General features: G+C 53.9%; 1 protein-coding gene across 1 annotated transcript in view; it reads left to right on the top strand.

The window, feature by feature from the left end:
* Nucleotides 1-377: 377 nt before the first annotated feature.
* Nucleotides 378-23,464, top strand: part of SMARCD3 (SWI/SNF related, matrix associated, actin dependent regulator of chromatin, subfamily d, member 3) — a 38,552-nt gene continuing 15,465 nt past the window's right edge. The window contains exons 1-2 of the mRNA XM_024249439.3: nucleotides 378-469; nucleotides 2,615-2,752. Of these exons, the coding sequence (XP_024105207.1) occupies nucleotides 2,714-2,752 (39 nt within the window). The 5' untranslated portion in view covers nucleotides 378-469; nucleotides 2,615-2,713. The remainder of the gene's footprint in view (nucleotides 470-2,614; nucleotides 2,753-23,464) is intronic.

The following is a 23,464-nucleotide window of genomic DNA, read 5'->3' as shown; positions in this document are numbered from 1 at the left end:
GGGTGTCCGGGACCTCGTCTAGGTAATGTCTGCAGCCACGTAGGATGATCTGACTGAATCTGTGTGTGAGGACAACTGTTTGTGTGCCTGTGTGTGCGCGCCCACGTGCATGCGCGTGTGTGGTCCTAGTGTAGGTGATGTCTGCGGCCACACAGGATGCTGACTGCGTGTGTGACTCGTGGACGTGCAGATGCAAGCACAGACCTACGACACATCTGTGTACAGGCTGAAGATCACAACGGGTCTGGCCAGGGCCCGCCGCGGGGCTCCGAGCTGGCGAGCACACCGACGGCTGGATGGGGCGACGCTTCCTGCTCCGGTCCCTAACTCATTATTAAGCTCCTCGCTCTTTGCAGACGCTCCCTGCGCCTCCCCCGCTCCGGGCTGCAGCGGCGCAGGCGCCGGGCCGAGCCGAGCGCCGAGCGGGGAGCGGGCGGCCGCGCTCCGGGCCGGGGTCCCGGGGGAGCAGGTGAGCGACCCGCGCCGCGCGGCCCCCACGGCCCTTGGCGAAGGCGCCTCCCGGCCGCGCTGCGCCGGCGCCCCCGCCTTCCCTGCCTGGCAGTCTCTGCTCGCCTCTGTTGGCATCCTCCCCCTCCTCCCCCTGCCTGGCATCCCCCTCCTCCCCCTGCCTGGCATCCCTTCTCCTCCCTGCCTGGCATCCCTCCTCCCCCTGCCTGGCTTCCCCCTCCTCCCCCTGCCTGGCATCCCTTCTCCCACTGCCAGGCATCCCCCCTCCTTCTCCTGCCTGGCACCTTCTCCTCACCTGGCACTTCCCCTCCTCCCTACCTGGCATCCCCTCCTCCTTTCCAGGTATCTCCCCCACTCCTGACTCTTTCCGTCCCCCCGCCTGGCACCTCCCTCCACCCCCACCCCAACCTCGTACCTCTTCCTCCTACCCCTTCCTTGCACCTCTTCCCTGACTGGCAGACTCCCATTCAGCCCCTCTGTGACACCACCTCCTCCCCATCGCTGCCTGGCATCTTCCCCTCCTTCCCTCTCCAGTACCTTCCTATCCTCCCTCCACCTGCATCTCCCTTCCTTCCCTCGTCTGGCACCCTCCTGCCTGGCACCTTCCCCTCCTCCCCCTGTCTGGCACCACCTCCTCCCATTGCCTGTCACCTCCCCCCTGCCGAGCACTTTCTCAACCTGCTCCTGCCTGGCATGCTCTGCTTCCTACTCCCCCTGTCTGGCACCTTCCCTCCTTCCCCTGCCTGGCATCCTCTCCCTCCTTCCCCTACCTAGCACCTTCCCATCATTCCCCTGCCTGGCACCTTCTCTGTCTCCACTTGCCACCGTCTTCCCTGGATACCCCTCTCCTATTCAGGTTGTCCCTCCGTCCCCCACCTTCCTTCAGGGCACCTCCCCCCAACCCTGGACTGGTAGCCCCTCCCCTACTGCATCTTCCTCTCCTCATCCTCCCCTCCCTGTCTGTCTCCGGGACCCCACCAGCTCTCCCATCCCCAGCACTCCCTGTCTCCAGCCTCCTCCTTCCTCATCCCCTTTCCTCCCAACCCTGCTCAGGGTTGATCCATGGGCAGCAGCCCCTTTTGCCCACATGGCTTAACCAGACCCTGAGCCACTCCCAAGCCCCACCTCTGTCACCCACACCCCGCTCCTAGAGCACTGCTGTCTTTGTAGCTCCCAAGCCCCACCTCTGTCACCCACACCCCGCTCCTAGAGCACTGCTGTCTTCGTAGCTCCCAAGCCCCACCTCTGTCACCCACACCCCGCTCCTAGAGCACTGCTGTCTTCGTAGCTCCCAAGCCCCACCTCTGTCACCCACACCCCGCTCCTAGAGCACTGCTGTCTTCGTAGCTCCCAAGCCCCACCTCTGTCACCCACACCCCGCTCCTAGAGCACTGCTGTCTTCGTAGCTCCCAAGCCCCACCTCTGTCACCCACACCCCGCTCCTAGAGCACTGCTGTCTTCGTAGCTCCCAAGCCCCACCTCTGTCACCCACACCCTGCTCCTAGAGCACTGCTGTCTTCGTAGCTCCCAAGCCCCACCGTCTGCTCAGGGACTTCATTTCATAAATTGGGTCCTGACCCAACGAGCTGGAGGCCTTCCTGCTCTTCCAGCAGGGAAGGAAGCAGGGCAGGACAGGACAGAGCAGGCACTAGCAGGGACTAGGAGGGAGGCGCCCAGGCCAGCTGGTAGTCATGGAGCAGGCTGACTACCTGCCTGCCACCTCTGGAGTCCCTCCATGCCCCTGGGCTCCAGGGCCATCCCAGTTACCATCCTGACCTGCCCTCTGGCCTTTGCCTCCAATGCCCAGCTCTCTCCCTCCAACCATTGCCACACTCCAAAAACTGGCCTCTCCAGTCGGGGCTTGGGCTCTGCCTGGGTTCCCTGCTCTGTCTTTCAAGTTCTTTGTCCGGCAGGACCCTGGGGCCGGTCTCTGTCTGCTTCCCACACATACTGCTCCCACCCGCGCCCTGCCTTATGCCACCCCAGCCCCAGCTGGCCCATGCTGGTTGCCTCCATCCTAGGCCCTTTTTTCTGCACAGTGTCCTGGCTTCCTCAGACCTCCACTCCGGGGAGTTTGGCTTCTTCGCAGCTTCCCGAGGCCTCCTTGAATCTACCTTGGGGCTCAGGGTCGGACCTCTCCTTTCAGATCCTCAGAATGGCCCTTGGTGCTGCAGGCGCGGTGGGCTCTGGGCCCAGGCACCAAGGGGGCACTGGATGACTCTCCAGGTGCAGGACCCTGCCATCTATGACTCCAGGTCTTCAGCACCCACCCACCGTGGTACAGGTAGGTGCTTCCTCCCCTGCCAGCCCAGGAGCAGGAGCTCTGGGGCCCCATGGAGAGTTGGCCAGCCCTCTGCTCCTGCTCCCACCGGATGGCCCCCTCCTGGCATTTCTGCTCCCAGCTGGACTCCTTAGTGCCCATGGCAGGGCCTCTCTGTCCCTCTCCCCACCCCTGCTGACACATGTCATTAATGTCCTTCCCTCCATCCCACACTCCCTTTCCTGCGTGTCCTCTCACCTCCTGGTGTCCTTAGGTCCTGCCTCTCAAAGCCATTCTGAGCCAGGGACAAGCTAGCCTGAAACCAAGTTTTGGGTTCATGTGAGCATGGTCTGGGCTCTGGCGTGCTCTACTTCCTCCCCACCTAGACACCCAGACAACACCCCATCTCCTCTCACTGCGTACATGCAGAAGCGTGCGCATACGTACACATGCTCACATGCACACACACCACATGCTCTCTGCGAGCTGGAAGGAACCTGCTGATTCCTTGGCACAGCTTGTGCTCAGAAACCTCTAAAATCCCTGCAGGGCCCCAGGCAGGGTTCTGCTTGTGGCAGGAGGGAGGTGGCAGCCGTCTACTGCACAGCCCGCGGTGAGAGCCAACTCTGCCCTGCCCCAGGCGGACCTCTAGTTCTGGTGCACTCTGGGCCATTGCTTACTTGTAGGGCCCTCCTAAGCCTCCTCCCCAAGGAGTGAGAGGAAGATGGTCTGCATTTGTCCACATCAGTCCCCACTTGTCCAGAAGGACACACTGAGGCTCTGGGCAGAAAAGCCACCTGCCCCAGAGCCCCACCTGGCATGGTAAGGGGTCGGAACTGAAGTCTGGTCTGAGTTCTGCCTGCCCAGCCCCAGCCATCATCACGCTGGCTGGCTTCGCCAGTGGGAGGCACCTGGCAACAGGGTGGGTACTGTCAGGGCCTCAAGGCATGTGGAGCCCAGTCCCTGTCCTCAGGGCCTGCGGCCTTGGAGAGCAGCCTTGACAATCGGGCACAAAGGGCCACAGACCACACAGGCCTCAGAGCACTGAGGAGGGACACATCAGGAAAGTCCTGGAAAGGTACAATTGGAAATGGCTCAGAGGAGCCTGAGGCTCGGGGAGGCCTGGGGCTGTGGGCAGAATGAGAGTGCTTTCTCTGCTTCTCCTTCCTCAGAAGTGGGCAGAGGAACTCATCCTCCTGCCAGGCTGCTCTGAAGGCCAGGGACAGCCCCGTTCCCCTTCAAACTCCCCCAGTGCCCCTCCTCCTCCAGTGAGGTGCAGGCCCAGGGCAAAATGGGGCAAGGCACCGGCTGCTGGGTAAGCTGTCCTGGCCCAGAGGATCCAAGCCACACAGGGCAGCAGCAGGCGCCAGTCACCTGGTACCCATCACCAAGGAAACACACCTGGTGCCGGCATGCCCAGCCCCACACCTGAAGCCCCAGGCCACCTGCAGGAAAGTCAAGGCCTCCAAGCAAAGGTCCCACCCTCATCCCCAACACCTCCCCAGCACCTGAGGTGAACTAGGGACTGGTTGCTCAGTTTGTGGTGGTTGGTGTTTTAGCTGAAATTCATAAAGAAAAGATGTGAACTAGTATATTAAACCAAGCACTCTACAGTTCTGGGGTGCCTGAGGGTAGAGGCCAGGTTGAATGGGGGGCAGGCTGATGGGAGGCAGCTAAGCTTCCTGGGGGAGTGCACCTGAAGTGGTCCCCCACGTGGAGAGTCCTCCTAATATTTGATGTGCACTTAGCTGGGCCCTAAGGGGCTCCCCAGCAGCAGTCGGAGGGAGCCTTGGGCTGTTCCAGACCTTTCCTGAAGGGTCACTGCAGGATGGGTACAAGGGAGGAGGGCAGGGGAGGCCTGCGAAGATTGGAGCTGGGGCCCTGGGGCAGTAGGTCCATCCTAGTGACACCTGGCCCCAGAGTGGCCCTGGCCATGAGTCAGAAGCCCCAGCTCCAAGAGTGACAAGGTGGTGGAAGTTTGGCATCTTATCTTGGAGTCGCATTCAAATGCAATCGGCGGTGTGCATTGCAGGCTCTTGGCAGCCAGGCAGGCACTTGGGCATTTGGATGCTGACGGGCCCTGGTGCTGGTGCCTAGGCGTCTGTCCTCACCCCAAAGCTGGCGGTGTGACTGCAAGTGAGTGCTCATGATTAGTGAGAATTAAGTGGTGGAGGTAATGAGCTAGAGGTGTCACCTGGAGGAGGCTGAGCCAGCCATCGGGGATGAGTGGACTTCCCTCATCTATGGCTGGACTCCGAACCATCTGGAATTGCTGTACCAGAGGGGCCAAGCTGAGGCCACCGCCTGCTTCTGATGGGTACTTGGCTGAGGGCCATCTTGTAGGGACCATTGCTGTGTCCCCCTGTGCTCCTTGCTAATGAGGGGTGTGGGAATCCTTGCTGACTCATAAAGGACCGTAGAGGAGGGCTGATCACTTCAGCCAGGCCCACCTTTTGGGATAGTGCATTCGGTTTATTGACTTTCCAAGCTGTGACACCGATTCTTGGCACTCTACACTTACTTCCAGGGATTTGAGAACGTGCCTCTTAAGCGTGTGCCCCACACAGGCCTCCTACTGGAATTTACAAACTTGGACCATCTCCCATGTGAACCTTTTTCCCAGACTGAAGAGCGTTCTGGGAAAATGCCCTGGAGTGAGGGACACTGTGCCATACGGGAGGGAGAGGAAGACACAGGGAGGTGTTCTTATGCTCCGCCTCATCCTGAAAAGGGTTTCAGTAGTTTGCAAAGATACATATAGTGAGGAAACTGAGACAGAGATAGAGTAGAGAAAACATGGTGTCGCCCAGGATGTGGCTACTGTACCAAATGCAAACCATGAGGCCCAGAGACCCCGATGCCAGCAGAGAAGCAAGCAGTTACATGATTTACACTGTGCATAAGATAAAAATCAAACAACTTGCTCAAATCACTGTGATTTCTGGTCCCGAGCCCCTGGGAGGTCTCTCCTGTATGAGGAAATGAAGGGGATACCACGTGACAAAGTTACGCAATGTTCTCAACAATGTCACAACCGCTTCCTAGGGCTAAGGCAAGGACCAACACAATACTCCCCAGCCATGAACATATTGGTAATATTGCTTAACCCAAACTTAAAATTTGGAGCAACTAGAGGAATGCATTGCTACCTTCAGGAAATACCCTCTTTCTCTTTTGTAAGAGACAGGGTCTCACACTGTTGCTCAGGCTGGAGTGCAGTGGTGTGATCATGGCTCACTGCAGCCTCGAACTTGTGGGCTCAGGCGATCCTGCTTTAGCCTCCTAACTGGGACTACAAGCGTAAGCCACAGTGCCCCCTAGCTTTTGTTTGTTTTGTTTTTATTTTAGTAGAGAACGAGGTCTCACTGTATTTCCTAGGCTGGTCTCAAATTCCTGGGCTCAAGCAATCCTCCCACTTCAGCCTCCCAAAGTGTTGGAAGGCATGAGCCATCAAGCCTGTCCAGGAAATACTCTCTATATTGATATTTACAACAATGTTTCTGATAAATATCAGGCAGCAGGAAGGTTTATTTAAAATTGGAAATCAAGTACAGAGTCACATTCTCCAGGTAGGGGTAATATCCTTATAGGAAATAAAGAGCTCCTTCAGTACACAGACCCCACAGGTGAGTTTGGGTATGAGGAGGGACCAGTCCTGGTCTTTCCCCACAGGTCCTGAACCCATGGAAAAACAGGCACAGGCATCAGTTAACTTAAGTGCAAGGAAAGTCGAGCTGAAGAGAGGCTTGAACCTGAGGCCCAAGTGTAGAAGGCAGGTCCTACTCCCTAAGCTGGGTTTGCTTACCTGGGCACGGGAACAGAAGGAGATGATCTGTGTCCTAAAACAGACTCGCCTAGAAGAGGAACGCTGGCCACAGGGTAAGCAGCCTTGTCTTCAGCACCTTCACCCCACCCGCCTGGGAAAGGGATTGTGCGGCTGGTGCAGGCCCTCACCACCTCATCTGACAGAGCCTCCTCCCACAGGGAAGAAGGGTGGGGAGAGGGCCAGGGTCATTCCAGCATCTCCTCTCCTAGGAATAGAGTACATGTTTCCTTGTGAACACATGAGGACAAGGGAGTAGGGCCCCTCTGCAGTGGGGTGGATGGGCCACATTGCTAAACAGTGATATTGAGGCTCAGGTCCAGACCTGAAGTGACCAAGTCCACCCCGTTTCTTTTCTCTCCATTGGAACAATTGCCACATCCTTTTATTTGATTTTATTTCCTAGATAAGTGTCAATTCCATCCGCTTCTGATTTCCTACGTAACCGCCCTAGTCCACGCACTGTGATCTTCTGCCTCCATCTGAGTGCCGCAGACTCAGCCTTGCCCCTGCATCAGACCCTAGCCCAGCACGGTAACCAGAATGGGCTTTCTAAACACAAATCTGATTGGTTCCGCCTTCCACTTCCTTGTGGCTTCATTCTTGTGCCCTCACTCAGGGCCCTCACACGTGCTGTTCCCTGCACCTCCGACACCCTTCCCAGCTCCCTTCATCTGGCTAACTGCACTCATCCTTGAAGCCTCCACTTCAGTTCCACCTCTTCCAGGGAGGCTTTCTCCCACCCCGGCTTCTTCTGTCTTGCAGCACCTACCAAAGAGGCTAATACTGAGTTGCAGGGCTCCTTAAAGGCATGGCTGCATCTGTCTTGTTCCACACAGTACAGAGAAGTATTTTTTGAATGAATGAGCAAATGTGTGAGGCAGTGGACAGAGAGGGGGTGGCTCTACGGCTGATTCTAAAATGAGCCCCAGATCCCTCTTGGTGCTGTCAGCCTCACCCTCTCTACACCACCACGATGCAAGGGTGGGCCTTTCTTGCCTGCTAACCTTGTCCTGCTGTTGCCTGAGCCGCCCCGTGCCCCGCGCCTCCCTCCTGTAACTCCGTGGTTGGAGGAGTGTTCCATGCTCATTCCCTCTTCAGTTATTTCTATGGTGAGGGAGAATGTCACTCCCTCTGACCTTGGTTTTGCCTTTTGGAGTTGCAGGGAGAAACCCCTTTCTCCCTCCAAGCCATCTGACCACCTTTCAACATTTGGAGGCAGTTTTCCCACAGGCTCTGTCTCCGCTCTGAACATCCAGCTCTGGCTCTTTCAAATATTCACTGCCTTTGTGCCCCCGGGGAGCACTGAAGATCCCCCAAGGCCATGGCCCACGCTTGGAGCCACCTGTGCCTGTGTTAGAAGGTGAGCTCTCCCTTTCCAGCCAGGCAGATGGGGAAGGGGTACTCAGTTTTCTGAGTGACATGTCTCATCTGTAGAATGGGACATCATGCCCTTCTATAAAAAAGCAACGGTGATGCCGGACCTTCTGCACAATGCCTGCATTCACCGAGTGCCCCTCGCCACTGCAAGTGTTCACATGGGATGCTGAGCGCTGTCCCTGCTCCAGGTGTCATCTGTGGACCCCAGAGCACCATCTAATGCCACCGATGCCTTCCTTGGTTGCAGGTCCCAGCCTGCCATTCATACTGCCCGCATACGCCACTGGCCGTCACCCAGACACCCAGAAGTCCATTCTTCCTGTTCTATATCTGTCAGCCCCGACATGGAGCTATCTTAGCTTTAGCCCATCTTTCCAGCCCACAGCTCCCATCCAGCCTGATGCAGTCTGCAGGTGTGAGAGGCCTGTCTTCTTTGCCTTTCATAAAGTTTTTAATTGGAAAAAAGAAAAATTGAGCCAGCAGGGCCCAGGAGAGAGCCCTGTGGTCCCTGGAGATGGTCCAGGGTGGGCCGGCAGCTGAATCCACAGCAGGGGACTTGAGGGTGGGTAGGCTTGAAGGAGGTGCTAGTGGGTGGGAAGGTGTCCCCCGTGGGGGCCTAAGTAGATGCAAGAAAAGCTGAGCTCCAGCTTCAGGTCTACAGCACCCACTCCACTCCCCCCAGCAGGAAGCAGCACTGTGCTTTTGCCTTTTCCTGCCTCAGTTTCCCTTCTAACTCCCCCTTCACCATCACCTCACTTGCATCTTACCCAGGCCTCTTCCTTCAGAAGAAAAATCTGTCTTTGAGACACTTTTGATCCATTCAGTGGGCAGGGATGTCTCCCCCCCGCCACCCGCCATCACAGCCCCCACCTCAGATTCAAGAGCAGCTGCCACAAACACAGTGACCTGCCGGAAGTGAAAGCACGAAGTGGCTGGGGGCAGAGTAATAGCAGCCAGTAAAGACTGAGGGCTCCTTGTGGGCTTTGAGAACTATTTCAAGAATTTTAGGCCAGTCGCAGTGGCTCATGCCTGTAATTTCAGCACTTTGGGAGGCCAAGGCAGGAGGATCGCCTGAAGCCAGGAGTTCAAGACCAGCCTGGGCAACAAAGCGAGACCTCATCTCTACATTTAAAAAAAAAAAAGAGAGAGAATTTTGTGTTGTTTAATTTATCCTAACCACAACACTGTAAGGTAAGTGCTGTTATAATCATCATCACTCCAGATAAGGAAACTGAGGCACAGGGCATGAAGGAACTTTCCCGGTAGTCAGGGCAAGAGTCCCAACTGGGGTCTCTCCACCACATTTAGCCCTCAGAAATTTGCTGTGCCCAAACCTCAGGGGCCCTACAGGGACAAGACAGCCACCCCTTTATTCAGGGTCTCAACCCAGCCCCTCCTCTTTTGCCCCCAGCACTGAGGCTCAAGGTCAAAGGCCATTTATCATCTCACACACAGCCTGTTCCACTCATTGACTTTCACTGCTGTGCCCCTAGGGTCATTTGAGTCTGTAACCCCTAAAATAGGGAATGGGGAGGAGATGTGGCAAATCGGAGGGCTCTCGCCCCTCTGAAAAGGGACAGCCCCTCCTCAGCTCCACCCGATTGTCTCTAAGTGGACTGGTGGTCTGGTCTTGCCAAATTTCTCATTTTTTAAGAGATTCTGGAAATCTGGCTTTGATGTGAGATCTCTCAGTCTTTAAGGTTGGTGCCTAATTAAAGTGGTTTGGACACAGGGAGGGCTGAGCAAAACCTGTCTGCTCTGCCCAGTTCGTAACACTCACCTTGAGCTTTCCTTGCCTGCCACTTGTCCCCTGCCCTCCCTTCTATTCCCCAGCCCAGAAAACAAACCAGCATTTCTCCCTGAGAACTCAGGGCCCCCAGTTTGAGAAACACTGCATTAAGAATTGCTGTCACTTTATTTATTTATTTGTTTATTTATTTTTTTATGAGACAGGATCTCAGCTACATTGCCTAGGCTAGAGTACAGTGGTGCGATCATGGCTCACTGCAGCCTCAACCTCCTGGGCTCAGGCAGTTCTCCCATCTCAGTGCCCCAAGTAGCTGGAACTATAGGTGTGCACCACCACACCCGGCTAATATATTTAAATTTTAGTAGAGAGGAGTCTTGCTATGTTGCCCAGGCTGGTCTCAAACTCTTGAGCTCAAGCAATCTGCCCACCTCAGCCTCCCAGAGTGCTGGAATTACAGGCTTGAGCCACTGCACCTGGCCTGCTGTCACTTTAGTTGGCTTGTCAACAATGAAATTATAAACAAAATGCAGAGTATTTTCAAAAACTTGAGGACCCTCCCCCTAGAACAGATCTGAATCCCAGTTTGAGAAGCAGTGCTCATAAATCCTCATGATGGCTGCTAATGGGAAGGGCAGGGGCTGTTGTAGAATCCCTCTCAACTTGTCTGTGTCTTAAACCCAGAGTACCAACCCCTGAGGACTTCGGAGTACATTTGATAACGAATGGGGGAGCAGTCAGATAGTGACTCAAAAAGAACACGGACCTTATGATCAGAAAACAGGAATTCGAGCCTCACTGTCGACACTAACTTGCTCTCCAGCTCTGAGTCAGTCTTTAAAGAACTCTCTATGCCTTGTGTTCCTGTCTTTAAAATGGATATAGTAATAGTCATCCCTTCAGCTTCCTGGAGTGTGGAGAGAACCAAATTGGATAATGCATGTTGAACTGTTTTGTAGGCTAAGCTCCATGAAGCTCTATGTGTTAATTTGGAGGTGTTTGACAAAGTGTTTCCCTATATCTTTAGGGTATGATACATAAACGTGGGCTGGATGCAGTGGTGTGCCGGTAAATGTTTAACAACTGGCTCTTGGCAGGACCGGCAGTGGGAGCAGAGCTCTGGTTTGTATCGTTCGCCAATTCCTGTGGTATAAATACCACTAACGGGGCGCAGTGGCTGGGCCTGTAATCCCAGCACTTTGGGAGGCCACTGTAGGAGGCTCGCTTCACGCCAAAAGTTCAAGACCAGCCTGGGCAACAAAGCAACACCCCATTTCTACAAAAATTTTTAACAGTTAGCCAGACATGGTGGCATGCACCTATAGTCTCAGCTACTCAGGTGGCTGAGGCAGGAAGATGGCTTGAGCCCAGGAGGTCCATGCTGTAATAAGCCATGATCACACCACTGTACTCTAGCCTAGGCGATAGCCAGACCCTATCTCAAAAAAAAAAACTCCCATATTGGCTGATGTTAAGCTACTGACATGACACACTAGCACATTGCTGGCTGGATGTTACTATAATTGGGCAAATGTGCTAAGAATTGAAGAAAGACTAAGCCCCAAAGGGTGTACATTAGTCTGGAGAGAGAGAGAGCCTTGTCTTGCTTCCTGTCCCTTTCTCAATACATTCAGCAAAGATTTAGATGCAGATTGATGGTCACACTCACCAGATTTATGAATGACACACAGCCAGAAAAGATGGTGAATATTTTGGATAACAATTTATATTCAAAAGCTGTCAACATTCACCTTCTACGAATTATGGGCTAATTCTTAGAAGATTAATATTAACAAGAGTAAATGTTACGTGTCCATTCTTGAGACAAAAAGACAACTTTACAAGTAGGGGATAGGGAGACATGTTTTGCGTAGAGTAGAAAAAAAAATGGCTGGGTGCAGTGGCTCACGCCTGTAATCCCAGCACTTTGGGAGGCTGAGGTGGGTGGATCATTTGAGGTCAGGAATTTGAGACCAGCCTGGCTAACATGGTGAAACACTGTCTCTATTAAAATACAAAAATTAGCCGGGCGTGGTGGCACGTGCCTGCAATCCCAGCTACTCAGGAGGCAGAGGCATGAGAATCGCTTGAACCCAGGAGGTGGAGATTGCAGTGAGCCAAGATCACGCCACTGCACTCCAGCCTGGGCAATAGAGCGAGACTCTGTATCAAAGAAAGGAAGAAAAGAAAAGAAAAAAATTGAGGTTAAATTGACAATAAGGTCAGTTCAAGTCCACAGTGCAATGGGTGATTACCAAAGAGTGATAAATTAATGGCCATGTTGACTTTACTCAGTACTCTGTGACTTAAAGAGAATTTTCACATATGGCAAATCATTACTATTTTGCTATTCACAATAACCCAGTGAGAGAGGTAAGATGATAAATACCCACTGATGAGGAGACTGAGATCAGAGAGGTTAACGGTGACTTGGCACTTTTATCCTCCTGTCAATGGATGATGGAATAAAGGCTCAAACTCAGGCCTTCTGACCCGGGTTCTGCCCTGTGCCTTGCACCCTGCTCGGAGGCCTCGCTTTCATCGGGCAAACCAGAGGATGTTCCAAGGGGAGGCCCAGGTGGTAGGTGGACTAGCAGGCAGGTCTCATGATGAGTCCTGAAGAGCAGAGCTGCGGGGGTGTTGAGTCACTAGGGCCGCCTCAACAAAGGACCACAGACCTGGCAGCTTAAACAACAGAGATTCCTGGTCCCAGTGTCGGAGGCTGGAAGTCTGAAATCAAGGTGTCAGCGGAGTTGGTTCCTTCTGAAGGCTGTGAGGGAGGGATCTGTCTCAGGCCTCTCTCCTTGGCTAGAAGTTGACCATCCTCTCCCTCTGTCTCTTTACATCATCATCTCTCTGTGCAAGTCTCTGTGCCCAAATTTCCCTTTCTTGTAAGGGGACCAGTCCTATTGGATGAGGGCCCACCCTAATGACCTCATTTTAACTTGATTACCTCTTTAAGGACCCTATCTCCAAATAAGGTCACATTCTGATATATTAGGGGTTAGGACTCCAACATATGAATTTTGGGGGACACAGTTCAACCCATAGCAGGGGGACTCTGACAGGTGCCTTCAGAATTTGGAGATGTGTCTTACAGAGGAGCGAGATGGTCAGAGCCTCAGGGAGCTGACAGGGGTTCAAAACCCTGGGCTATCCTCACCACAGGAAGAGCCAACGCCCTGAGGGACAGGTCAACTCCCTGCCACTGTCCAGTCCTTGGGCCCTTGGGCTGCTGGAACACTAGTTCCCCACCTGGCTCCATGAAGAGCCACAGGGCAGCCTCCAGCCTCCCCTTCTGGCAGTAACCCTGGGCAGTTAGTATGCCACCTTCCCAGCTAGTCCCAGGCATGGTCCCGCAGTCTGCTCCCCCTTTCCCGCCACCACCACTGCTTCTGCCCCATGCTGGCTGCTGACACTGCCTCCAGCAGAGGCTTGGGCCCAGCTCCACTGGGCTCCCCAGAACTCCATGGATCCCACCATTTACCTCCTCACCTCCGCATCAGGGAGAAGGAGGTGGCCTGCTGAGGAGTTAGGTCTTTAGGGGGTGATTGCCTCCATCCTCCAGAGGAACTCCCACAGTTCCTACCCCAGGCGCTGACCCGGCCTGGCCTGGTGGCTTCTTGTGTGAGACCATCTTCACAGCACTCACCCTGGGCTTCGGGATGGCCTATTATCAGGCTCTTCTCTTCCCACACCCTGTGCCAAAAGCCACTGCCATCCTGGGGCACTTTCCAAGGCAGAAGCTAACATTAGCTCCTCTCTGTTTTGGGGCAAAATCCTGACTTTGACCAGGTGCAGTGGCTCACACCTGTAATACCAGCACCTTGGGAGGCTGAGGCAGGCAGATCACTTGATGTCAGGAGTTCGAGACCAGCCTGGACAACATGGCAAAACCCCGTCTCTACTAAAAATATAAAAATTAGCCAGGTGTGGTGGCAAGCACCTGTAATCCCAGCTACTCGGGAGGCTGAGGCAGGAGAATCACTTGAACCCAGGAGGCAGAGGTTGCAGTGAGCCAAGATCACACCACTGCACTCCAGCCTGGGCTACAGAGTGAGACTGTGTCTCAAAAAAAAAAAAAAAAAATCCTGTCTTCAGGAACCTGACCTTCAGACCCAGTGGCTGATCATTGCAGGTCAAGAGAATGGCAGGTGCAGAGGTCCTGAGGTGGGCAGGGACCCAGTGAGTTTGAGGACCAGATAGGGACTGGTGGAGCTGAAGGCACCCACAAGGTGGGGTCAGCCCTGTGAGCCCTGGCAAGGAATTTGGATTCTGTCAGTGCTGTGAAACCATTGTCAGATCTTAAGCAAGGATGTACTATGGTCCTCATTGCATTTTTTAAAAGATCACTCTGGCCATGCTGTAGAGAGAGACCGAATGGAGAGATGGGACGATCAGTGCAGAAGAAAGACGGTGCTGGCCTATACCAGGGTGGTGACAGAAAAAATGCAGAGACCAGTGGGCTTGAGAGATCAGATAATGGTGAAACCAATAAAATTTGCCTGTGGATGAAATAGAAGGGCCAAAGGGAGAAGAAGATGTTCCTAATAACAACCATGGAACAGCATGGAAAATGGCCAGACCCTGGAGCTGGGCTGAGGGAATTGGATGGCTTGAAAGATATGGCGATGTAGATGGGCAGGATTGAGGTTTGGAGGGATAAGAGGGACATTCTCCAAGATGGAACCTGGAGAGGGCAAACACAGGGCTTTGAGGCTGGTGAGGAGGCCCCCTTGGTGAAAGTGGTAGGGCCTTAGTGGACACATGGACATCCTGCCTCTCTCTCCCCTCCCTCCCCAGCTGCCTCCCAGGTTTGAAATTGTGGTTACAGCTTCGGCCTTGATTTAAATCCCTCAGAACACCCCTTGGCATTTTTTTAATTAAAAAAAATATATTTAGCAGGAGTGTCTGGCACATTCCGCTTCTTCCCATCAAGTCTGCCCACAGTCTCTGGGCTAGGATCTAGGCTAGACACAGGCTACCTGGATGAAAATCCCAGCTCCACCCCTACTAGCTCTGCAACCTTGCACTGGTCATTTTGCCTCCTTAGGCCTCAGTTTCCCCACTTGTAAGGTGGGTTAAGGATTGTACTCGCAAGGTAGGGTGACTGTGAACATTAATTGAGCTCAGAACAAACAGTGGCTGCTCCCAGTAAGAGTTGCATGTGCTGGCTTCCCTGTTACTAGTTTTAGCCTGCTGGGCTCTGCAGGGCACCTGTCCTGCCCTTTCCGCTATTCATGACTCTCGCCAAGATAAAGCAGGAGTCTTGGGTGCTTCTCCCCTGACCTTCACAGAGGTGCCCAAGGAGGCACAGCCCCTGAGACCCACAGCATCCCATGCCAGCCTTGGCCATCCCAACCAGTTGGGGCTTTCCCTGGCTGTGCTCAGGATCTTGCTTAGGTGTCACTACTCTGAGACACCTGTGGGGGTAGCCCTGCCCCACCCTGTTAGGGGCCCCTCCTCCATGCTCCCACGGGGCCCTAAGGACACACCTGGCACAAAGCCCTCTATCCATCTTGTCTTTCTCGATGACCACCAGGTCTCAAGGGCAGAGGCCATGCCATGCGTGTAAATGGGCAGCACTTCCCAGGAGCTGCCCCAAAGGAGGTGCTCACTGAACGCGTAGAGGACAGAAGGCAGAGGAGCGCACGAGGTGGGAGGAGGCCCTGCTTTTCCTCAGATGCCGTTACCAGCAGTTCCCAAACCTCAGCTTTTCTAGGCCAATAACTGGCCTTACAAAGTCTTTTTAAATTTAAGTCCCAAAACTGGGCATGGTGGCTCACGCCTGTAATCCCAACACTCTGAGTGGCCAAGGTGAGAGGATTCCTTGAGTCCAGGAGTTGGAGATCAGCCTGAGCAACATAGCAAGACCTTGTCTCTACAAAAAAATTTAAAAATCAGCCGGGCATGGTGGCTCGTGCCTGTAGTCCCAGCTACTCAGGAGGCTGAGGTGGGAAGATAGCTTGAGCCCAGGAGGTCCAGGCTGCAGTGAGCTGTGATCACACCACCGCACTACAGTCTAGATGACAGAGCAAAACCCTGTCTCAAAAAAAAAAAAAAGGTTGAAGTGCAATGGATGTGCTACGTGTGGTGGCTTCTGAATGTCTCCCTCCTGTCCTGCAGCCGGAGCTGCAGCCCCCACAGCTCAGTTGCGGGGCCACAGGCTTCCCACAGCATGACCCCTGCATGCTGACAACACTTGTGGCTGCTCTCTGCCCAAGGAAGCGTCCAGCGGTTTGAATAGATCCCACACTTCCCGCAGGGCTCCCAGAGCCGCCATAATTAGCTACTGTGAATGATCACCTGGCTGGCTTCTAAGAGCGGCAGCTCGGCCCTCGCCTGTACCTGCCATGGCGTCTTTGATGAGCCTGCCGCCGAAGGGCTCTGAGAGCTCCCTGGTTCCACTGTGCCCCACCCTAGCTGGGGGTTGGTTGGCAGCAGGATCATCCAAGTCCGGGAGATAAGGCAGATGAGCAGCAGCTGAGGCCACAGGGAATCCAGGCTGTGGGACAGGCAGGCAGGACCACTGGGAAGCTGATGTTAACAGTTGCTGCTTGTTAAGTGTTGACCCTGTGCCAGGCACTGTGCTGAATTCTGCACATGCTCAACCACATTTTAATCCTCACATCCACCCGTGCATCACGTGAGGGACCCCCAGTTTTGCAGATGGGGAAATTGAGGCTCAGACAGGTCAGGTAACATGATCAGGGTTATGGTCACTCAGTGGCTGGGTGGAATTTGAACCCAGAACCAATTGACTCAAGGGCTGTGGTTCTCAACCCTGGGGCAATTTCACCCTCCAGGGACAAGGGTCAATGTCTGGAGATATTTTGTTTGCCACACTGGGTAGAGGATAGAGGCCAGGGATGCTCCTGACATCATACAGTGCGCAAGGCAGCTCCCACAATAAAGAATCGTCCAGCCTGAGTTGTCAGCAGTGCCAACTGGAGAAACCCTGTTCTAGAATCCAGGCTAGGAGCCATCACACTGTGGACTGCAGAGACCCTGCCCAGAGCAGTGGGTTCAGGCAGGGGTGGAGAACACAGCCAGCCTTAGTTACCAGGATTTGCCGAGAGCACGCCCCAACATCTGCCGCCTCCCCACCGCCCACCCCATGGTGAGTCTTCATGAGGTTTCTTGGTGCCACTGTAGCCATTTGAGGCCCAGAGTAAAGTCTGCTGAGTTACTAGTGTGCTGTGTGGGGACGGCAAGATGCTGAGCTTACTGTGAAGTCATTGGTCATGGACAAGCCTCACAAGCCCCATCTCTTCTCAATCCCACTTACGTTTGCCTGGTTCTCCAAGAAATTGGTGGTCCACTCGGCATAGACAGAACCTGTTGCTGTTCTCATCACTTCTCCTACCCCTCTTAAGGGCCAGTTGGATCCTCCAAGTTCTCCAAACCTAGTACCAAGTGGCACCAGGAAGGCAAGGCGAGGTGGTAGGGGGCTGTCCGAGGGCACCGCTTGGCTATGTCGGGGTAACGACGTGTTCCCAAAGGATAGCCGACTGAGGTCCAGGTAGGGGGCGGGGTGGCGTGTCACCATGGGATTCAGGTGTGTACGTCGCACAGGAGTGACACTTGGTTGTGAGGATCACAGAAGCCACGGGAACAAGGGGCTTGTTCCAAGTTTAACTAGCATTCACTTTTTTTTTCTTGTTTTTGGCTAAAAAGTAATATTTCCACAGTAACAAAGGGAACCTTCTCAAATCCATTGAACTTTATTTCAGACACCTTGGTAGTAGCACATTTTCTAGAATTTGTATTCCCAATGTTTCGAACAATCAGCTTGAGATTTTGAGGGGTGTGTTTAAAAGGATAATTAAGGGTAATTCAGCTTAGCTCTACAGGCTTTCAGGGATCTTGATTTCCTTCTTTAAAAGGCAGGTGTTTGGGGAAGGTGGGGTGCGTGTGTTGGTTAGTCCGTCACTACCCCCAGCAGGCAAGCTTTAGCACGGGGACACTGGGGAGGCAGCTTGGGGTAAAGGAGAAAACCCAGGGACCTTGAGGACAGGAAACCTGATTTGCAATCCTAGCCCCACCCTGTGATAGCACAGTGAATTTTGGCAAGTCACACAACTTCTTAGAGCCTCATTTTCATTATCTTTATAATGGGGACCCTGCCAGGAACCTGATAGGGTTATTTGTTTGGATCAGACAGGTTACTGTGTGTGGAAGTGCTTGGTCAATGGTAAAGTCCTATACAAATCTAAGCCGATGTTATTACTCCTATGATAACAAGTCTCAGCCAGGCGTGGTGACTCACACCTGTAATCCCAGCACTTTGGGAGGCCAAGTGGGTGGATCATGTGAGGTCAGGAGTTCAAAACCAGCCTGGCCAACATGGTGAAACCCCGTCTCTACTAAAAACACAAAAATTAGCTGGGCATGGTGGTGCGTGCCTGTAATCCCAGCTACTCAGGAGGCTGAGGCAGGAGGATCGCTTGAACCCAGGAGGCAGAGGTTGCAGTGAGCCAAGATCATGCCATTGCACTCCAGCCTGGGTGACAAGAGTGAAACTCTGTCTCAAAAAAAAAAAAAAAAAAACAAATCTCAGGTTGTGACCTCAGCTGGCATTTGGAAATCCGTGCTGAAGATCCTGAACAGGCTCGGAGTGGGCTCTCTTCACCTCCACCCATCACATGTTGGAGGCTCTGCCATGTGCCAGGTACTTGGGATTTAGCAGTGAAGAAAACAGATAGAAAGCCCTGCCTCCTTTAAACACACACACACACATACACACACACAGCCCCTAGCTTTTTGGAGCTTACATTCTTTTTTTTTTTTTTTTTGAGACAGAGTCTCTCTCTGTCACCCAGGCTAGAGTGCGGTGGTGTGATCTCAGCTCACTGCAACTTCTGCCTCCCAGGTTTAAGCAATTCTCCTGCCTCAGCCTCCAGAGTAGCTGGGACTACAGGTGCCTGCCACCACACCCGGCTAATTTTTGTATTTTTAGTAGAGATGTGGTTTCACCATGTTGGCCAGGCTGGTCTCGAACTCCTGACCTCAGGTGATCTACCCACCTTGGCTTCCCAAAGTGTTGGGATTACAAGTGTGAGCCACCACACCCGGCCTGGAGCTTATGTTCTAATGGAGAAAAAGAAAAGTTAGGCATCAATGTAAGGGAGTAGATGATATAGAAGGGTGGAAGGGTAGGGTCCTGTAGGGAAAGTGGAGGGGAATAAAAGAAATGGGTGTGTGGAGGGAGAGGGCTTGCAGTTTTTAATCAGGGAGACAGACTGTGCCTCATTGAGAAGGAGACATGTGAACAAAGGCTTTTGGGAGGTGAGGAGTCCGCCATGTAGATTGCCAGAGGAAGAGCATCCTGGGCTGGCACAGACCTGGAGTTTCCAAAGCACCACAGGGAGCCCAGAAGCCAGGGCAGAGAGAAGGTGGCAGGGGAGATAGCAAGAGGTGAGAGCAGAGGGGACAGGGAGTAAGGATGAGACCAGATCCTGCAGGACCTTCAAGACCTTGGCCCTTGCTTGGAATAAGATGGAAGGCCTGGAGGGTTTACAGCAGCGCAATGACATAATCTGACTCCCTTTTTCTTTTTCTTTTTCTTTTTTTTTTTTCAGGCGGAGTCTCACTCTGTTGCCCAGGCTGGAGTGCAGTGGCGTAATCTTGGCTCACTGCAACCTCTGCCTCCTGGGTTCAAGTGATTCTCCTGCCTCAGCCTCCCAAGTAGCTGGGATTATAGTTGCATGCCAACACACCCGGCTAATTTCTGTATTTTTGTAGAGATGGGGTTTCACCATGTTGGCCAGGCTGTTCTCGAACTCCTGACCTCAAGTGATCCACCCGCCTCCGGCCTCCCAAAGTGCTGGGATTCCAAGCGTGAGCCACCGCGCCTGACCCTGACTCCCTTTTTAAAGAACCTGTTGCCATGTTGAGAACAGACTGTTGGGGTGAGGCTGGAAGCAGGCTACTCGGTAGTTGTGGTTTGGAGGTCGGGCAGCATCCAGGGAGAGGTGAGAAGCAGTGGGCTGCTGGGACCAGAGCCAATAGGATGTGCCTTCAGAGTGGATGTGGGGTGTGAGGGAAAGGCAGGGGTCCAGGGTGTTCCAAGGTGTGGGCCTGGGCAGCTGGAAGGAGGGAGAAGACTGGGTGGAGGATGGGGTTTGAGGCAAAAGAGCAGGAGCTCATTTTGGACCGACCATGTTTGAGCTGTCCACTGAAGACCCAGGTGGAAATGCCAAATAGGTGATTGGATAGATGCGTCCAAGGATTGGGAGAGAGGACCGGGCTGGAGGAAACTGGGAGCTGCCGACATATGGGTGGTGCTGGACGTGATGAGACCGCAAAAAGGATGAGATCTCTGAGGAAGTGAGCATGGAGAGGTGAGGAGGACCCAGGCCTGAGTCCTGGCGCTCCTGCATGGAGAGGGAAGGAGAACTGGATGGTCCCCGGGGACTCAGAAAGAGCAACCCGGGAGGCAAGAGGTCAGCCAAGAGGGGGAAGTGTCCTCCCTCCACGGGAGGAAATATTTGAAAGAGGACAGAGTGTTGTGACTTTGCCGGGTGCGGTGGCTCACACCTGTAATCCCAGCACTTTGGAAGGCCGAGGCAGGCGGATCACAAGGTCAGGAGTTCGAGACCAGCCTGGCCAATATGGTGAAACCCCGTCTCTACTAAAAATACAAAAATTAGCCGGGTGTGGTGGCGGGCGCGTGTAGTCCCAGCTACTCGGGAGGCTGAGGCAGGAGAATCGCTTGAATCCAGGAGGCGGAGGTTGCAGTAGATTAAGAACTGACGGCGGCATTTGCCAATGTGGAGGCTACCGGTGGCCCTGCCAGGAGCATTTCAGTGGAGCAGCGGGAGCTGCATCTGACAGGATTGGGATTCAGGGAGAATGGAAGAGCACAAATGAGACAACTCTTTTCAGAAGTTTTGTTGCTACTGGGCAGCAACCTGTAGGATAAGTAGGGTTAAGAGAGATTGTTTCAGGAGGCCGGGTGCAGGGGCTCACGCCTATGATGCCAGCACTTTGGGAGGCTGAGGCGGGAGGATCACTTGAGCCCAGGAATTGGAAACCAGCCCAGGCAACATAGTGAGACTTCACCTCTATTTTTTAAAATGTAATAAAAAATGAAAGAAGAGAGCTTATTTCCAATGGGGATGTAACAGTACTTGTGCATGCTGCTGGGGGAACTCCAGGGGAGAGGGGAATGTTGATGAAATGATGGTGTGGGAGAGAATTGCTGGAGCAGTGTCCTTGGTGTGGAGGAGGGACGGAGCTGGCACACGGAGGCACGGCTGGCTGTAGTCGGGAGCACAGATAGCTCATCTGGAGGAATGGGATCAGCTGCTGGCAGGCAGAGGGTGTGGTGGGAGGCTCTGGAAGTTCTTCGGAAGCTTCTTTTTTCTCAGTGAAGGGGAAAATGGGCACGAGCTGGGAGTGAGGAGGATGGAGGAGAGGTTGGAAGTCAGAGGAGGGAGAAGCTGCAAAAAACTCCTATTGGGGTGTGGAAGTGGGCATAGATGTGACTGTGCTGTGGGAAGAGTGGCCTGCCGGGCAGCACGATGCCAGCTGAGCTCGTGCCAAATCCACAGTGAGACCGGGGGGGTGGCTGTGTGTCTTTCTCTAGCCAAATTCAGGTGTGTGGTTGCAGGGGAGGAGTTGGTGAAGCTGGATTTACCTCTTAAGAGAGTCAAGAGTATATGCAAGGGGTCGGGTGCAGTGGCCCACGCCTGTAATCCCAGCACTTCGGGAGGCCAAGGTGGGCGGATTACTTGAGGTCAGGAGTTCGAGACCAGCCTGGCCAACATGGTGAAACCCTGTCTCTACTAAAAATACAAAAAGTAGCTAGGCATGGTGGTGTGCACCTGTGGTCCCAGCTATTCAGGAGGCCGAGGCACAAGAATTGCTTGAGCCCAGGAGGCAGAGGTTGCAGTGAGCTGAGATCGCACCACCTGGACAACAGGGCGACACTCTGTTTCAAAAAAAAAAAAAAAAAGCCAGACGCAGTGGCTCGTGCCTGTAATCCCAGCACTTCAGGAGGCCGAGGTAGGCAGATTGCCTGAGTTCAGGAAGTTTGAGACCAGCCTGGGCAACACGGTGAAACCCCGTCTCTACTAAAATACAAAAAATTAGCTGGGTATGGTGGCAGGCACTTGTAGTCCCAGCTACTTGGGAGGCTGAGGCAGAATTGCTTGAACCCAGGAGGCGGAGGTTGCAGTGAGCCGAGATCGTGCCACTGCACTCCAGCCTGAGTGACAGAGCAAGACTCCGTCTCAAAAAAAAAAAAAAAAAAAAAAAAAAAAAAAAAAAAAAAAAAAAGTACATGCAAGAGAGGTTAAAATGGTCAATTGTGTGTTATGTGTCACTGTCAAAAGAGCCAGGAGATTGAATGTGTAAGAGCAAGGGGTAGCTGTGGGGAGGGGTGCAGAGTGGTGAAATGAAGCAGAGATTCCAGAGGAGTCACAGGATTTGGATGTCAGGGAGCTGGACAGGGTGAACTGGAAAGAGGAAAAAGAGGAGATGGTGGTCAGCGAGTGGGGTGCATGGGACTGAAAGTGGGGGGCTGCGGTTGCTGCAGTCATCTAAGAGATGACCTTGGGAGCGCATAGCTGAGGGAACAGGGAGGATCGCTGGAAGAGGAGCTGCCAAGGAACGGAGAGGCCAGAGATGTCTGGAAGAGCATGCAGCAGGCTGGACAGGAGTGGTGCTCCAGAGAGTGACATGAGCCAGGAGCCAGAATCCGCATGAATGAAGGCTCCCTAGCTGGGGGTAAGATGCAGAGCCAGGGGTCTGGAAACAGCAGTGAGGGGCAACGGGGGGCCATACCCACCCTGAGGCCAGTGGTCGAGCCACTGCTGGAAGGGAGCCTGGCATCTGCTTCTGGAAGGCAAAGAGGATGCTTCCAGAAGAGGTGGAGCATGTTGGAAATGTTCCTTAGGACAGACCACACAGTAGGAGGGTTTCAGGGGCTGGGGAGAGATGGCAACTGTAGGAGGGTCTAGGGCCTAGTGGGGCTCAAAGTGCAGGAGTTGAAGGGGTCTGGAGCTTTCTGTGGTGACTGACGCAGCTGGGGATAAAGGGCAGCATGAGATTGAACCTGGTGCCCTCAGGGCCGAGGGCAGGTCAAGGGCTCCCCTGGCCCCGTGGTGCAGAGTGGAAGGTGTAGTGTCAGACCCGCAAGGACAGCTGGGCGGCGAGTCCGCGCAGCACTTCCACGGGGGTTTTATTTACACATCCCACTGCCCGCTGCCATTTGATTTAATATTCCCAAAAATTTGTTTAGAGAAATGCAGATGGACTTTTTATAACTATTCACTTCTCTTCACTCCGGTGACACCCAGACCCCAGAATGCAGTGATTGGCAGGAATCCCCCTGAACACCTGTTCAGAGCAGTAGCTGAGGCCCGTTCCTGCCTCACAAGTCCTCAGAAGCTTCCCGAGGTGAGGGGCAGGATGCTGGGCCACCAGGATTGTCCTGACACTGTCATGGGGAGCTGTTAGCTGCAAAAGACAGAGAGGAGAATTGGAGGTGCCAGAATGGGGCTCCCCTAACTAAGAAAGAGGAGGGCTGGGGCCTGGGGAACACAGGACACATGTGGAGACAGCTAGCAGTGTGGCCAAAGGCCTCCCCACACCAGGCAGGGTGGAAGAGGCAGGGCCCTGGCCCAAAGCCCCAGTGAAGTGGGCAGCACTCTGTGCCTTGCCAGAATTTCCAGAGGCAGAGGTTGGAGGGAAGGCAGTAGCACCCTCATGTCACAGATAAGGACAGAGCTCCAGGGAGGAAACGGCATTCCCAGGGCCACACGGCCCGACACGAGCAGAT

The sequence above is a fragment of the Pongo abelii genome, chromosome 6 (genome assembly GCF_028885655.2).
Source record: "Pongo abelii isolate AG06213 chromosome 6, NHGRI_mPonAbe1-v2.0_pri, whole genome shotgun sequence".
Taxonomy (NCBI): Eukaryota; Metazoa; Chordata; class Mammalia; order Primates; family Hominidae; genus Pongo; species Pongo abelii.
The sequence above is the reverse complement of the archived record's forward strand: the minus strand, read 5'-3'. Positions and strand labels throughout refer to the sequence as shown.